This window comes from Rutilus rutilus (assembly GCF_951802725.1).
Source record: "Rutilus rutilus genome assembly, chromosome: 10".
Lineage (NCBI taxonomy): Eukaryota > Metazoa > Chordata > Actinopteri > Cypriniformes > Leuciscidae > Rutilus > Rutilus rutilus.
This window is the reverse complement of record NC_140215.1, coordinates 16,603,393-16,620,029: the sequence shown is the minus strand read 5'-3', so window position 1 is coordinate 16,620,029 and position 16,637 is coordinate 16,603,393. Positions and strand designations below refer to the sequence as shown.

General features: G+C 39.8%; 1 protein-coding gene across 1 annotated transcript in view; it reads left to right on the top strand.

Annotated features, from left to right (window-relative positions):
• The window catches only part of plekhm3 (pleckstrin homology domain containing, family M, member 3), a 42,220-nt gene that overhangs the window by 3,029 nt on the left and 22,554 nt on the right, over positions 1–16,637 (top strand). Inside the window, exons 2-5 of the mRNA XM_084420499.1 lie at positions 493–1,381; positions 5,790–6,725; positions 13,749–13,894; positions 14,058–14,251. Of these exons, the coding sequence (XP_084276625.1) occupies positions 928–1,381; positions 5,790–6,725; positions 13,749–13,894; positions 14,058–14,251 (1,730 nt within the window). The 5' untranslated portion in view covers positions 493–927. The remainder of the gene's footprint in view (positions 1–492; positions 1,382–5,789; positions 6,726–13,748; positions 13,895–14,057; positions 14,252–16,637) is intronic.

Sequence of the window (16,637 nt, the reverse complement as noted above, 5' to 3'; positions counted from 1 at the left end):
GCAACTGGGAAAGTTGTCCATCGTTAGATACAAACTGAATCCGAAGTCTGATAGGTAGATGCCACATTTGAGTAGGTATCACAAGTTGAGTACCACAATGAAAAGTACATTCTTTATAGAAGTAAGCTTTAGTTTGAATGTAATCTGGACGTAACATTCATCATGTTGTTAACCTACCAGCATCAGTTGCATCAGTGCGCATGTCTCACATAGTTGCTGGAAAATCAGTCACTTATGATGTTCAGCTGCAGAGAGTATGCCACCTTAGAGGGCAAATGTCTATATAGGTGGTAGACTGCAAGGAAGCTCACTAGGGTTTGGGACAGGGCATGGTTTGTCAGAAAAATTACTTGTGTAGTTGGGGCTCAAATGTTGTACAATTCCTGATGTTATACTTTTTGCTCAGAGGCTCATCACTACTAGAACATCAGCTGTCCATATTGTCCTTTGCTGACCGTATTGTGCTTTTCTTTCTTGTTTGTCTAAATTTAGGATGTCTGGCCCTGGGGAAGGACGTCCTGGTGCCACCTTGGATTTATCACTCACTGAATCAACGCCTTACTGACTGCAGTGATTTAATTGTCTGAATGAGGCAACACCTGTTCTAAACAGCTCTGAGTTTACACTCAGGTTCTGCTGACCTCACCTTACCCAGTGGTGATACTGATAGCTGGCACAGCGGTCAGTTCTCATTAGGTGCTTGATTAACAACGTTGGCTGACTTGGCACAGAAAGTGACAGTATTGGAAGGGGTTCAGGCTTTTGTGTTCCATCTGTTTTGCAACTCTCCTTTCGGGTCAGACAGCAGATGTTCCGTCTGCGGTGCCTTGAGGCCTCTCGATCCTGCCCTATCTACCCTCGCACACGTAAGGAATCGGTCCATTTGCCCCACCCCTCCGCTTCTGTGACACCAAAACTGTTGAGGTGATGGAGGGTCTGGAGGTCGTGGACATTAGCCCTGCCCTCGAGGCCACAGAGGATTACCTGCACTGCCTCGCTGACAATCAAGGGGATGGCCAGGTACGTCCGCCCAAGCTTAAAGAGGCGTCCACCATGGACAAGTTGAATTCCAGTGGCGTGTGGGGGCTACTGACAGGAAAGCAGTCGGAGATATCACCTGGCAATATGGCCTGGGCAGAGCAGACGTCCTTCAGCGTGCTGGGCCTACGACATGGAAAAAGGAACCGGGCACGATCCACCAATGATTTGGCGGCGCATGCCAAAGAGGCGAACTCAACCACCAATTCATCCAATGGCGGCTTCAAACGTGGCCACAACCGCTCCCGTTCAGACGTCAACAACCGCACTTACACCGATAATGGCATACCAGCCATTGACAAAAATACCCTCAAGAACATGGCACTGAACGACTACAGAGATGGTAAGAATTAAACTACAATTATTATTTATGCATTTAATTGGAATTGATGTGTAGTGCAGAGATGCAACAAGTTCAAACAAATCGTATCTCATTCAAAACCAAGTGTCCAAGTGTCAAACCAAGCGACAGGAAATTTGGCCGTCCACACCGAAAGTAAAAATGCTGAGTGATGCTATATAACCACTTGGTTAGTGGTCTTGGTCTAATTCATTTTTTCCATAGGGATTTTAAAAGATTGTTGAAGAGTTGCAAGGTGAATCATCACATTAAATGATTTTAACCCAAAAAAGCATTTGGGGAAAAAAGACTAAGGTACAAGACTCTATACTTAGCAGCTTTAATGATGGAAAGAACTCGGCTACAATTCCTGTAAGTGCAATAAATTAGATTTTTTATTATTAATGCAGAATCATGGGTAATGAGTTTTGACCAGGAATTCCACTGTTAAACACAATTATTAAAAAAATGTGTTGATAGAACGCAGGCTGATTGCTTCAACAAAAGGATATACCATTGATTAACAACCTCATAGCTGACAGTAGCTTCGTCTTTAAAGGTTTACAAGTTGTCATTAAAAATCAGTTCCCCTGTGGAGAAAGTGAATGGGATATTTACTAGTTCCTGAACTTGAATATTGTGCTGTATATACCATCGGTTGCGTTAAGTTGGATTTTGGACCAATGAGATTTCACTGTCCCACTTGTCACCTTTTGTGGCTGGTTAGGACAGAAGCTCAACATTGGAAAAAACTCTCAACTTTTATCGATTAGCCTAGCACTTTATCGTGTCACATCTGTTTAGATGGTATTATTATTACAGCTGTTATCCATCAAAAGACTATTCACTTGCTCAAATGACATTGTTTTTCATCACTTTGTACACTTTATTAAAATGTCATCATGTGATGTTGTAGCTTTTATCTCCTCACACCTTTGATTTGTTGTGTCTATGTCTCTGTCAACACCACTCAACTGCGCTCTTTGCAGGAATCACGTCCTTTTATGTCGAGGGGGTTCAATGAGTTTGTTTGTTGTGTTTTCTACTGAAGGGTTTATTTAGACAAGGTCATACCAGAACAAGAACAGTAGAAACCCAGAGGCATATTATGATTAACATGCTACTTTGATTTAATAAAATACACGTTCACTAATATAAATGGTCACTTTGTTTTAAATCTTTTTATATCCAGTGTAGTCTGGTTTAATTTTATATTAACTCATTTCGAAAAGGCTGATTTATTTCTACATCCAATAAATCAGTACTAGGTTTAGCAAATCGGCAGGTGATACCAATCCTCTTGGCTGTCCTTGCTTCCGTATTAAAACTTAATGGGGCAAATTGTTAATTACAGCAAAATGTGCCAAAGGGAGCAACTGGAAATAGAAGCAAGTTCCATGCTCGAATGCCCACCGTTTGTTCAGTGACTGAGATTGAATCCTAGGTGACATTAAGATATTGGCAACCCACCCAGTTTCTAATTCTGATAGATCTACTGATTAAAACTGGAGAAACCCATACACTCTTCACTGCACAGGTCAGTGTTTGCGCTATGCTTGACTTGGCTCCAAGCGTCAATTTCAATTTAGTCTGCTTTGTTTGCACCCATTTTTCAACGTCTTGTTTGACTGGCCTTAGATTCAACTTAATTAAAATGTATATTTTTTTTTTATTAAAGAAACCTTTTTTTAAGACATTTTACATGTTTAAAATTACACTACCATTAAAAAGTTTGGGGAACGGATTACAGAAAGATATTATTATTTTTTTTTTTTAGAAATTAATACTTTTATTCAGTAAGGATGCATTAAATGGATCAAAAATGACAGTAAATGCATTTATAATTTCACAAAAGATTTCTATTTCAAATAAATGCTGTTCTTTTGAACTTTCTATTTGAATAATTTCTGTTCATTAAAGAATCCTGAGAAAAAAAGTCTATCATGGTTTCCACAGAAATGTAAGCAGCAAAGGGTCAGTGCTACAGAACTTACTAGTTGTCTTTAATTGAAGTGCTAAGTAGACAGAGATTATACTCCCAACATTTCATTGTTTATTATGATGTCATGTTATGATGTGACTCTTCCATGTGTTGCTTTCTCTTTGATTACTGCAGGTCTGAAACGAGTCGTGCCTACTCATTTGCATGTTTATTGGACCTCAAGCAATACAATTTTATTCTTAGTTGAATACAGTTACAGATCTTAAATTCGATTTATGCTGAAATCGCAATCTAAAGCAAATTGCAGAGGTTCTGGTTAAAAGATCAGGGAGTCAATCAAGATTGCTTGATCTGTTATGTCAAACTAAACCAAATTAACCCATCACTGTGTAGGTATACTGCTGTTTATTTTGAGTTAATGTGTTAGTTTCAGAGACCGTAATATTGTAAAATATCATTACAATATTTTAATATATTTTAAAGTTTTGTTTATTTCTGTGATGCCAATGCTACATTTTCAGCAGCCATTATTCTAGTCTTTAGTATCACATGATCCCTCAGAATTTCTTATTATCAGTGTTGAAAACAGTTGTGCTGCTTAATATTTTTCTCGAAATTTCAGGATTTTTGATTAATAGAACGTTCACAACAACAGCATTTATTTTAAATATATTTTTTCTACCAATGTATTTACTGGATATTTTTTGTATCTTAAAATTGTCCAGATTACTTCCTTTCTGCTCCATTCTGTCTGCTTTTTTTCCCTTCCGGCTCAGATTTCGAGTCAGACTGTTTCCCTCGTGCCCATCTGTGAGTGGTATAGCATCACTAGTACTGTGTTTTTTTTTCCGCCAGTCTCTCTCAAATAGGTGTTTTAGTAACTTGCAGAGGGAACGGTCTTGGAAAGGTTCAGGCTCTGCAGGCCTACTGGCTTTGCACCAGCTCGCTAATTGGGTCATGTCAGCACGCCTCATGTCCTTTCTCCTGTGAAATTAGTTGTGACTCTTTCAATAGCTGCAAACTATGCACCTTTGAAGACCTCTGAGTGCAAGGAGTCCCCAAACACCCACAACAGCACTCCAGAGGCCCAAAGCACGTCAGCTGTCGCAGGTTTTGCTGGCTACTCAAAGTAACCCAACCTTCAGAGCTCACAGTTTATCAGCAAAAAGTGGGAGGGGATTGTCCGTTATAAGTTACAGATGTTATGGAAGGTGCAGTTTTGACTGGTACATTAGAGATAAGACTTAAAGAAAACAATACAAGGGCATTTGCTTTTAATTTACCCTCCTCTTGGCCTCTGTCTGTTTCTATTGGTCTGGCCAGGCCCAGAAGTACGGGGAAAACAGCAGGTTCCCGATGGTTGAGAGGGAAACGGGCAGTTTCCAGCCAAGGAATTGTAAGGATGAGGAGTGTTGTGGACCAAGAGAGGAAAGGAGATAAAGGAGGGAGTATATGAAAGAAATGGACAGAAAAAGGAAGGACTGGAAAGGAGTGGCAAAGATTAGGGGTCACTATTTGCCGTTTTGTTTGCACAGCAGCCCAACACACAATAATGGTTCTTCCTGCTTTGCGGTGGCTGGATAGACTGCTATCACATACCATAATAGCATCCATCATGGATGATGTGAACATCTCTCATACAGAGCTCAAGAGTAACATGAGAGAGGGGGGGCACTGGTTCCACTGAAGGAGGTACTAGCATGATGGGCATTTAAAATGAAAAATTAATGAATAATATTACCATATAGCCTTTTTCGGACAGGACAATATTTTTCTAGTGACTAGTGTAAGTGTTTCACATTCATGCCTTTAATTTTACGATTTTCTCACAACCTCGCTAAAAATTGCCAAAAAAATTGCTACATTTTTAAATCTCTGAGCAATGTAATGTTCAAAAATGTCTTCTTTTTCAAAAATGCGTTTCTCATTTATTTGGACATCTTTTGATGGCAAATTGGCTAAAATTACATATTAAATAATTACATATATTAGCTAAAGTCTTTGGAGAAATGTAATCCTTTTTGGGGGTTTTTCTATAATGCTTCTCATTTATTTGGGATATTTTGCCATTTTTGGGTTAGTAAATTGGCTACAGTTTTTTTTTTTTTATATGTAGTCCTCGGAAAAAGTAATCATTTGAGAAATGTGAGTTGAAAAAATGCAGTTGCTAGTTAATGTTGGCATTGTTGGTTAATGTTGGTTAATGTTCTTTCCATTTAATTATGTACTTCTTGTTATAAAAGAATCAAGAAGTAAAAAGTCTTGTTTGCATAGTGCAAGTCACCAGAAAGTATTGGATCCACAATATTCCCTCAAATTGTCCTGTGCAATCACAGGTTTGCCATTGGCTTGACACAGTGCAGCAAAAGGCCTAATATTCATATAAAATTGTATAGTTATTTAAAGACATTTTTAGTTTGTAGTCTGTTATTTGTATTAAAGGTGCTCTTTCTGACTTTTCTTTTCCAGCTCATAAAGAGAGCAGCCCAAGCCTGGTGAAGCAGGGAACGCTTGAGCAGAGAGAGGGACCGTGGGGACGCTGGACCGCCTGTCATGTGGAGCTTACGCCCTGTGAGTTGCGTCTCTACAGCCTGGACAGCAGCGGCAACCAGCAGCTATGTGCCGCCCTCTCGCTGTCCCACTGCCAAGGGGTGAGTGCTCCCCAGACGCAGGATGGACGTGTGCTGCAGGCCGTCTTCTTTAACAGCACCCGTGTGCAGTTACGCGCACCGTGCCAGTGGGATGCACTGGAGTGGCGTAGACTCCTCTGGGAACGCGTCTTGGCCGCCCGTGCAGCCCATCGCAAAGGGGAGCCGGCACCTACCCCCCACGAACCCGATCCAGACGCGGCGACCGTGCCAGCCCCTCGACCGCTGGTACGTCCCACGGCCCTACCACTGTTCACCCAGCACTGTGCCGATGTTCTTAAAGCTGGCCTTCTGCACCAACTCACTGACCTCAACAACTGGAGGGCCTTCACGTTTGTACTGAGCCGCACCGAGCTGCAAGCCTTCCCGACCGAGGGAAGAGGCCCGGTGTCGGAGCCAGTGCTGCGGTACCGGCTGGCTTGCTGTCTGGCTGTGCAGCGGGATGATGAAGACGGAGGCTCTAGCTCCCGCTTCCAGGCGGTCTTCCCTGATGATGTGCTGCGCTTGCGGGCAGAGAGTGAGTCCAAAACTCAAGACTGGGTGGAGGCCCTAAGAACAGCGGTGACGGCTCAGCGGCCACAGTGTGAGAATAGTCAAGTCCCCTGCGGAGTGCTGATGAGGAGTAAGCCAGCCAGGGAGCGACGGCACAAGGAAGCCCAGAGAGCTAAACGACAGTCCGTCACCACTAGCTTTCTCAGTATCCTTACCTGTCTGGCTGTAGAAAAGGGTCTCACCGCTCAGAGCTTCCGATGTGCAGGTGAACAATACGCTTTCAACATTTCCTCATATTGTAATAGCTTTTTGGTTCGCTAATAGGTTTGCTTCATCATCATTAAAATGATCGGGAAGGAATTCACTAAGAGTGAATTGTCTTCACTTTTTGCGCATTCATTTGTATCAGTTATGGCATAAGCATGCCTGCATAATTAGTGTTGATCACAATTTTCCTTTAATGATTGAGTGTCACATTTGGCCCACGTTGTAAATCCTGTATATAGTCATGAAATTAGAAACCTCCTTAATTAAATCTGTTAACAAGTGGTCACGAGACACATTTGATATGCATTTACATACCAGGTAAAATAAGCAATGTGTCTCGGCTGACCGCTTGTGGTCGTATCACTCGTGACAGATGTTAATGTCAGGTGTAAACAGAGCTAAAATCATGATCATTGTGTTATATTGCTCTTTTTGCAATGTCACCTTTTCTATTCTTAGATCTGGACCTGACAACACAGGTCTAATGCTGCCAGCTCATATCGACTCCTTAACTTTGAATTTTGCCTTTCGAAAAGGCCATGACTGTATGAACTTCAGCCTTTCTCCATGAGTCAAATGATTCAGCAAGTTCACTCAACCCTCAAAGAAATAGATGTTCCACTCACTAAAGAATTGTTTCAAACCAAATGCCCCATTTTTGAACATAGGCCACATGATATGGTCATTCACACAAGCTTGCAACCTTTATACAAAGCCAACCCTGGTCTGTAATTTGAGCGTCATCTCTCCAGTCCAAATACTGTTTGATTATGTTGATGTCTGTGGCTTTGCTTTAGTGGCCTTACAGTTATGTCATATTGTAGTATCTCTGTCGTTCTTTTTCTGGTGTGAAATTTCCCCCCTTGAAGTGGATATAAATTAATCGCTTTCCTCTGTGGTTGTAACAACCAGCTTTTTAATGCGGGATATTTGAAAGCCTCACCGAACAAGGACAGCAGGCACCTGACGATAATTGGCCCATATAAAGTGGAAAAAATCCCCTTTTAGAATCAAAGGCTCCCTGGATTCTGCGTTCTGTGCGGAAGCTAATTGTTTGATTCAGGGCCACGAAAGAGATTTTTTTGAATGGGACGTGTCAGCCTAAAAAGAACAGAACAGCTGGGTACGTCCATGCACTCAGCAGCCCCTCTCTCTCTCTCTCTCTCTCTCTTTTTCTCTCTTTCTCTTTCTCTCTCTCTCTCTCTCTCTCTCTCTCTCTCTCTCTCTCTCTCTCTCTCTCTCTCTCTCTCTCTTTTTCTCTCTTTCTCTTTCTCTCTCTCTCTCTCTCTCTCTCTCTCTCTCTCTCTCTCTCTCTCTCTCTCTCTCTCTCTCTCTCTCTCTCTCTCTGTCTCTCTCTGTCTTTGTTCTTCCTCTCTTGTACATATGTTTGTCACACAAAAACGCACACTTTTATGACTTTTTTTTATTTCCCCCTAACAGATGCTTGCACACTTTTTCTTTGCTTTATCAACACTATATTACTTTTGACATTTGCGATGTGTGTTTGTCATTTTAAATTGTTTAAAAGATTGCTTCCGAGGTAGAACTACACTCTAAATACACCTCGTTTTTTTGGCATCTTTCGCAAATGTTAACCTTAACCATAACTGCACCCAAATTGTCACACAAAAACAAAACAAAAACTGTGATGTATGTGACATGTCAGTCGGAAGGGCCAGTCCTATCTATGTGGGCTATCTTTCAGTCTATTCTTGGCCAGAAACAGTTGCAAAATGGACCAGATTAGTCACATCAAAGCAGTATTGGTTTTAAAATGATGGGCCAATCAGAAAATATTGGTGGCGAGACAGGTGCATTAAGTATCTTGCATGTTGGTTGTAGCGTGTTTAAGAAATGGGCCTTGAGACTCCTGTGTTCTACTGCCTATTCCATCCTATAGTTTTTTTCTCAAATTCAAGAATGTGTTCTACCTGTATGTGCCCTAATAGGATTGGATCTAGTGTGGGAGAGAACGGACTCATCCAATGCAGGGTAGATTCAAAAGACAACGTACCCGGTCTGGGTTGATGATTGGATGTGGTAGTGGCTCTTCATTATGAGGGTTCATTGTGAGGTTGGAGTTTTGTCTCATTACTGTTGCAGTCTTTTATTATCCTCTGTTTAGTTCTCTGTCATTTGTTCACTTCGCAATACCTCTTGGCCCCTGCATCCATGAAAGGTTCTGCCAGCTAACCCAAGTCCTATGTGGGGGTTATTGAAAGGGGTTGTGATGCATTCACATTACTTAAAGATGACTTGAAGATCCTAAAGAGGAGAAGAACTATTGAAATGCAACAATAGAAAAGAAGGAATACTCATCCCTGCCTTTATTTGAATACATTTCAAACTTATACCATCTGTTGTTTCTGTTAAGATTTTGGTTCTTTCTTGTCCCAAGAAGGAAGAGCATTCATGCTAGATGTCTAATGTGGTAATATACTTTAAAAATCAGTCATTGTTCCTTCTCTTCAGAAAATGAATATTAAGTGGTTGACCAGAGGTGTGAATATTTGTTCTGATAGTATGAATACTGATTACTATATTTTGATTCTTTCATTATTGCAATACATCGTAAATTCTGAAATTCGAACTCTTTTTTTAGTTTAAGATATTTTATGCATTTTATTCGTCTCATTCATCTCGTCTTTTTTTTTTTTTTTGCAAAGAATTTTCAGCAGCTTAAGTCTTCAGGGTCACAAAACAAAATCTCTCTGACCTCGTAATTTTAAATGGTAGTGTGTACAAGTAATATATCATTGTGATAATCAAAGTTTTTATTTTTCCTTCAGTGCTTTATTGGATTGTTCATTAAATGAGTGTTAGTATGTGTTGCGACCAACCCAGGTTGTCCAGTTCACTCTAGCTCATCTCCTGTCAAAACACTGCTGATATACACTCAATGAGCAAACTCTATTCAAATCAATCGGCAGACAGAATAACAGGACTTTGTTTAGGAGGGTCATGCATGTCGTCCTTTTGAAGCAGAAAAGGAGACCCGTCCTCTTACCTTCCTTTCTCAAACACACACACACACACTTTTTCTCAAGCCAAATCACATAGTTTGCTTGAACCCAGCTTGGGCTTTTTTCCACACATTTCCACTAAAGTATCCTGTAGCGCGAAGAAGGACAGCAGATCAAATGGGAAGATCCAGCTGTTGTTGGGAAAAGAGGGAGTGCAGGGTCAGGTGGAGAGAATGGAGGTCCAACGGACTGCTGTTTACATCAAAAAGATGGGCAGTGCATCTGTCTCAAGCAAACACATGTGTGAGCACACTTGCGCACGCACAACCTTATGCCATCTTTTTTTCTTCTTTTTTTTTGAAGTGGATGTCAGCTTGAATAGGGGACATCAAAGCTGGGGCCTTGTCTTCTTTCACGCTTATCGAGCCACAAAGCCCCACCCTGGAGTTCTTGTCCCATGGAACTCGGCGGGCTGCTTGAAAGTGGCGCGAGTCACAGCCTTTGCAGCTAGAAAACAGCAAGACCTTTCTCGCGCTGAAGGACCGAACACCTCCTCCAGATCTGTCACGTTTATTCTACTAGAAAACCATTGTGCAAGTGGGACCTCAGAGCACCCCACTTCACCTCTTTTTTCCCCTGCAGATAGTTGTAGTTTTAGGACAACAGGGTGCTGCTGAAAATGAAAGAGGGGAATCTTGCGGACAGTCATGCATTGAACACATCAAACGACTCTTGTTTGGCATGGCTCTCTGTCTTTCCCACAGTCTCAGGTTGGCCCCGCTTTTTTGTGCAAAGAACTTGCCGTTCCCCTCCACTTATGCTTGGCTATGAGATTGAGAAATGTTGAGAACCGTATTCAATTCATGTAATTGAATAAGCGGCACATGTGTGCTTCAGGGCCGCAGTTCCAACCTGCTAGAATGTATCGTAGGCTTCAATTGGCCCTGATTTTTTTTTTTTTTTATGTCCACAGACATCACTGTACCCAGAATGGCGAGATATATTCTGTCTTGTCTGTCTGGCTGTGCCGTGTAAACTGGCACCTTGTGTGTTTGAATGTATGTGGGAACTCATGCGTGGGGCTGTGTTTTACTGGCACAGACTGTGATGTCCACAATACACAGAGCCTGCGGTTACCAAGCGGCCAACTCCTTCTCAGAAGTTACATGCTCTCTGGCCACTGTCCAGAATCTCTTTAGCCCAACAGGCTTGGTGTAAATGGATCAGACAGTTTGCTAGAAAGCTGGACATGTTAATAATTGTGTTGGCACTGTTTACATGCAATAAAAGTTCAGTTTTAGTATGTCTAATATGTGATCAGTTGTCTTTTTAAAATGTCACAGTAAAGCCCAAAGCAACTGTAGTTTGGATGCTAGCACTTAGCGTATGTGTACAGCCAAACGCACAAGTAGACTCCATTTAATAGCGCGTGAAAGATAGCACTAGAAAGTCCTTGTTCAGTGTCTGCGCTACAAAGCGCATGTGTGAGCTGATCGTACGTTGTACGCGTGGTTAGAAAAATCTGTAACGTTTGTCTCATTTGTTAACATTAGTAACTAACATGATCTAACAATAAGCAATACATTTGTTACAGTATGTATTAATCTTTGTTAATGTTGGTTAATGAAAATACAGTTGTTCATGATAGTTCACCCTGCATTAAGTAATGTTAACAATTACATCTTTTGATTTTAATAATGTATTAGTAAATGTTAACAATAATTAAAATTAAGGAAGATTAATAAATGCTGTAGAGTTCATGTTAACTAAAGTAGTTAACTAATGAAACCTTATTGTAAAGCGTTACTGAAATATCATACACATAAAAACCGACTTGCATATAATATTTGCATAAGTCAGGCTAACAGACCCATTGTAGCTTTGCTTTGACATGCATATATGCTCTACTGTCAGAATACAATTGGCTGATGCACGGTTTGTATTTAATTTTTTTAATTTTTTATATTGTTAAATTTTTTACATATTGTGTGTAGATGAAGGCTATAGCTTGACTACTAGCTCGAATTTAAACATTATCCATATATTCTCTTTTTTTTATTATTCTACAGCATATGACGTGAGCTGTTAGCTGCTGATTCTTCCATGAGGTTATACAGAAACTATGCTTTGGAAGCCGGTGTAATGCACAGAAACATTGTCGACAAGTTTTGAGTCACCGCTTCTCCTTTAATTTTTGCACAATTTTTGTTTTCCTTTTGCTGTAAAGCCCAGCCTCAACTAGCTCTCTCTTAATAATAGTCTCCGTAGCATGAGCGCTGTACAACGATGTGCTATTTTTGGAAAAGGGTGGTATTTGTGGGTTTACTCTCTGCATGTATGCTGATTACAAGGCAGCTCTGACACACGACACCCTGCTGCTTGGTCTGTGGTTCAGCCCAAATATCAGGCGCCCATCAGCTGTGGCATGGGGGACACCACCTCTGACTTTTTATAGTCTGGGGTCCCTGCCCCTAAAAACCTCAAGTTTACATTGGCAGCACAGTGCAGCGCATGATGCTAGCGCCTAACCTCAGCTAGAACAACCCATTACGTATGGGTTTGGAAATGGAATAGAGTGAATTTTCTTTTCTTGGTCCAATATGGCTGTATTTCTTGGCAACGTATTGTGCAAGTCAAGAGTCACAGAATTACATTTCACAGAATAATTTTTGCCCAGTGTTTTGTTTTTTTTTAGTTTTTTTTTTATTATGCATCAAAAATGGCTAACACCGTTCTCTTTAAAATTTCTTAGGGCAGTGCAACAATGTTTAAGTGGCATGCTTAATGTCTTAATCATATTATTTATATGGTAGTATACATATTACCGTTCCACAAAACCACAAAATGACTAAAGTAATTCACATAAAACAACACATACAACATTTTTTTTTCACTTGTTAATGTTCACTCTTATGTGAGTTATTTTAGTTATTTTGTGGTTTTGAAGCTCTACAGTATGTGTACCCGTTCACTGTTATTTTTATGGAAATAACTGTATGAGCATTCTGCTAAACATCTCCTTTTGAGCTCCACCGAGGAAAGGACCTATTACAGGTCTGGAATGACATGAGGCTGAGTAAATGATAACAGAATTGCTATTTATGAGTGAACTGACTCTTTTGAATCTGGTGGTAATGATGTAATTCTGCTTACAGTCAGAGATACACGTACTTCACTGTTTTCGGCTTGGTCCTTTTCAGTCGGCTAACAATGCTTCAAAAATAGACCTACAGCATTGCCTGTAAACACCGTAATCAGTGTCTCCCTCTACAGATATGTGTAGCGATAACATTCTGCCTCCCTCTTTTAGAGACTGTGTTTTCTGACTTGTTTTTGTCCTCTCTATCCTACCTCCCATCTTGTCCACATTTCTTCTCCCTATGAAGTGTATAGCTGACGCTACGCTCCACTGAAAAGATTGTCCATATCCGTCTGTGCCTGTTCCTTTCATTCTCTCTTTTTATTCTTTGAACGTCCACACTGTCCTGGCTCTGGTTCTCCAAGATGGCTTGGATAAGGGACACCTGCCATGTTCACAATCACCTGTTTTGGTTCCTTCGGCTTAAGCCCTTTGGTAGAGTGCCGCCTGACTGTTTGAAGACAACTTGAACAAGACATTTAAAAGACAAAGCAAAGTACTTTCAGGAGATATCTCGCATTAAATGTGCTCAGTATTTGTGCCTGTTCACAACTAAGAAGCATTTGGATTCTTTCAGTTGTGTCTGGACAGGTAAAACCACCTTTTTAGTTTTGGTTTTAATCAGTGACTCAATCCTTTTGTGTTGTATAAATCTTTTTAAATTTCTGGATTATCTGTAATATTTATCTGTGTTTAACCAGGGTTGTGTCGTAAACCTTGACATATCAGCACATTACCCAAACAGATTGATCACCTTCCACTAATGATTGTCAGATTTTAACAGGGTCGTGCCCTCATCAGTAGATTAGGTAGTCATTAACATTTTCATTAACCCAGACTTGATCTCTCCCCTCCCAGGTTTGATTTGTGTGTTGTTTGAGGTTCCTCCTTTTTATTGTTGCTTTGTTTTTCCATTCAGGATGTCAGAGGCCAGTGGGTCTGTCACGGGGCAAAGCTAAAGTTTGCTCTTACAGTGGCTGGTACTATTGCCCAAGTTGTCACCAGGACAACCTCTTCCTCATACCTGCTCGTCTACTGCACAATTGGGACACTAATAAACACAAGGTATGTGTACAGACCTATTTACCCAATCCATATCTTTAATATCGTTAATAATTCTATACGTTTCCATGGTGCATTTGAGTTTAGAAATCAGCTCAAGACTCAAGACATCTAACAAAAGCTAAAAGTGATTACAAGTAACAACATTGTTGACATTGTGGTTCAGGTGTCGAAACAAGCGAAGGAGTTTCTGGAGTTTGTTTATGAGGAGCCATTGTTAGACGTCCAGCAGTTGAACCTGTGTCTGTATGAGCATTGCGAGGCGCTGGCGGCCGTTCTCAAACTGAGACAGCAGCTCCAGTCTCTCAGGGCCTACCTCTTCAGCTGTCGGGCCACAGTGGCAGAAGACCTCCGCCGCAGGTGAGCTATGCCAGATAGCAGGAAGAGGAAAGATAGGGAAAGTAAGAGTAAAACAGATTAAAAATGACAAAATGGTATATTTTGATATGGACTGTCTTTTGTTGTTTGAATCAACAACATTTTGTTTACCAACCCCGTTTTGCTTTATTAACTCTGTGGGTACCGAAACAGCAGATTATTGAAAATGGCAGTTACTGCACAAAAGGGGGTTTATGTAGCGATGACATAGAAGCCATTTTTGGTTCCCCAAAGAACCTCTCAGTGAACAGTTATTAAACGCAAAATTTCTAAGTGTACAGAACATTTTAATAATCAAATAATCTTTTTTCATTCTAAAGAACCTTTTGTGCAATGTTATGTTAAAGGTTGTTTATGGAACCATCAATGGCAATTAGTTTATAGTAATCAAATCAACCAATGAGGATGTTTCAGTTGCCAATGTGACTTGATATCACACAATTCAATGTCGTACTAAAAATTGCTGAAATTAAATGCATTATAAATATTACATATTTATTTTAAAAAACTTCTTTTTTTTTAAAGTAGACAATCAGTTTTATTTTGTTTTTATACGTTTTAAATAAATTTAGAATTTTTATTTCTTACATTTTTTATTCTTATAATAAAGCACTTTGAATTTACCACTGTGTATGAAATGTGCTGCATAAATAAACTTCCTAAAATATATAATAAGCTTGTTTTATTTTATTTTATCTTATTTTTTGGCCTTGTTGAGATTGGTTGACCACAACTGGAGTAGCGTTTCTTAGTTTCCTAACAAACAGTAATTTGCTGCAGTTTTTAAATAAATGTTTTCTTGTAGGTCGTCTGGGAAAGTGTCAAGGTGAGAGTTTAATGGCACAACTTCTGCTTAAAAAATGACAGGTTCAGTGATCTATGAATGTTTATGCTCCCGTGAAACTGATCTCAAATGGGTTTTCGCCTATTGAAAAAGTTGTTGCAATAACTCGAATCATATGCAAATGAAATAAAATGTGCAAAGGCTAATTATTGTGACAAATTTTTATATAAAACACACGACCATGGAGCAAGAGCAAAACTCACTGTGGAGACTGTAGAAGTGATCAGTTGTTTCATCCATGCCTATATGGTGTTTTTTTTGTTTTTTTCTGGTTAAGAACCAACACAAAAGATTATATTGTTGTTAGTGACATCAAAACAGTTATAAAGTTTATAAAGAGTTATAAAGTCAGGAAGATAAGATTAAGTTCATAAATACTTCATTGATATCAGTAGATGAGTGTATAAATATTCCCTGGTTGTAGTAGTCCAGTGATTGTGATAACAGTGTTTGATTTAGCCTAGCAGGGATACACACTGAGATTTTCCTCTCTCTGTTTCCAGATTTGTAAGATAGAAGTAAATATATATATTGTGGAAAAACCTAATTTGTTTCAAACAGGACATTATCCTATTTTTGAATAATAAACACCTACTTGTAATAGCTACCTTTTTCATGACAATAGCATCTTCATTAATCATTTGATGTAGGCTACATTACTGTGATAAATATTTGTAGAGTCTTCCAAGGCACATCAAATAGTGGTTGACTGCTGCTGGTAGCATCTGGTTTGTTACCCTGCAAATGTGCACAATAGAGAGAGATTCATCGTAATATAGACATGTATTTAGCATGTATTTAGTCATTTGTAATGCTATTTCAAGGAATGCATTTGGGTTTTTTGGGAATAAGCAGATCTTTGGTGGATTTCTAAGGTCCATGTTCAGCAGGAATGTGAAGGAGCTGTGTTTATGCAAAGGTTTCAGCACTAAAAGGCTTGTCTATGTGATGAATGCTTTGTGCTCTTACCAGGGTCAGTGTGGAGACCATGAGATTGCGCTTAGAGGCCTTAAACATTCACACCATAGGAGACGAAAGCATGTACAGCTCTGTGATGAAATATCACACAGTGGAAAGCTACCACCAGCGTTTCCCCAACAAATGGCTCAGCTCCTTTTATACTAACAGTCAATCATCAGAAAAAGATAACTGTTTACTGAAATTAGGGTTAAGTGGAAGTTTAGATGTTTCACCCAAAAATCGACTGTAAATTTTGCAATCATTTACTTTAGTGTGGTTCTTATAAGCCTGCATCGCAATCTTTATTATTATATATTATATATGAAACGCTGAGACATTCTTCAAAATATCTTCTTTTGCGTTCCACAGAAGAAAGTCAAAGAAAGTTTATAACATCACGGTGTGCAAATGGAAAAAATAGAGGAAACTGCAGTTTATTTCTCCTAGTGCCTATGAAACACATCCTCAGATAGACATAGAGCTCTTTTTGTGGTAAACTAATTTCCATCTTATTCTTTCTTTTCCCTATTGAAATCAAGTATGGCAAAACAAAAACGTTCATAA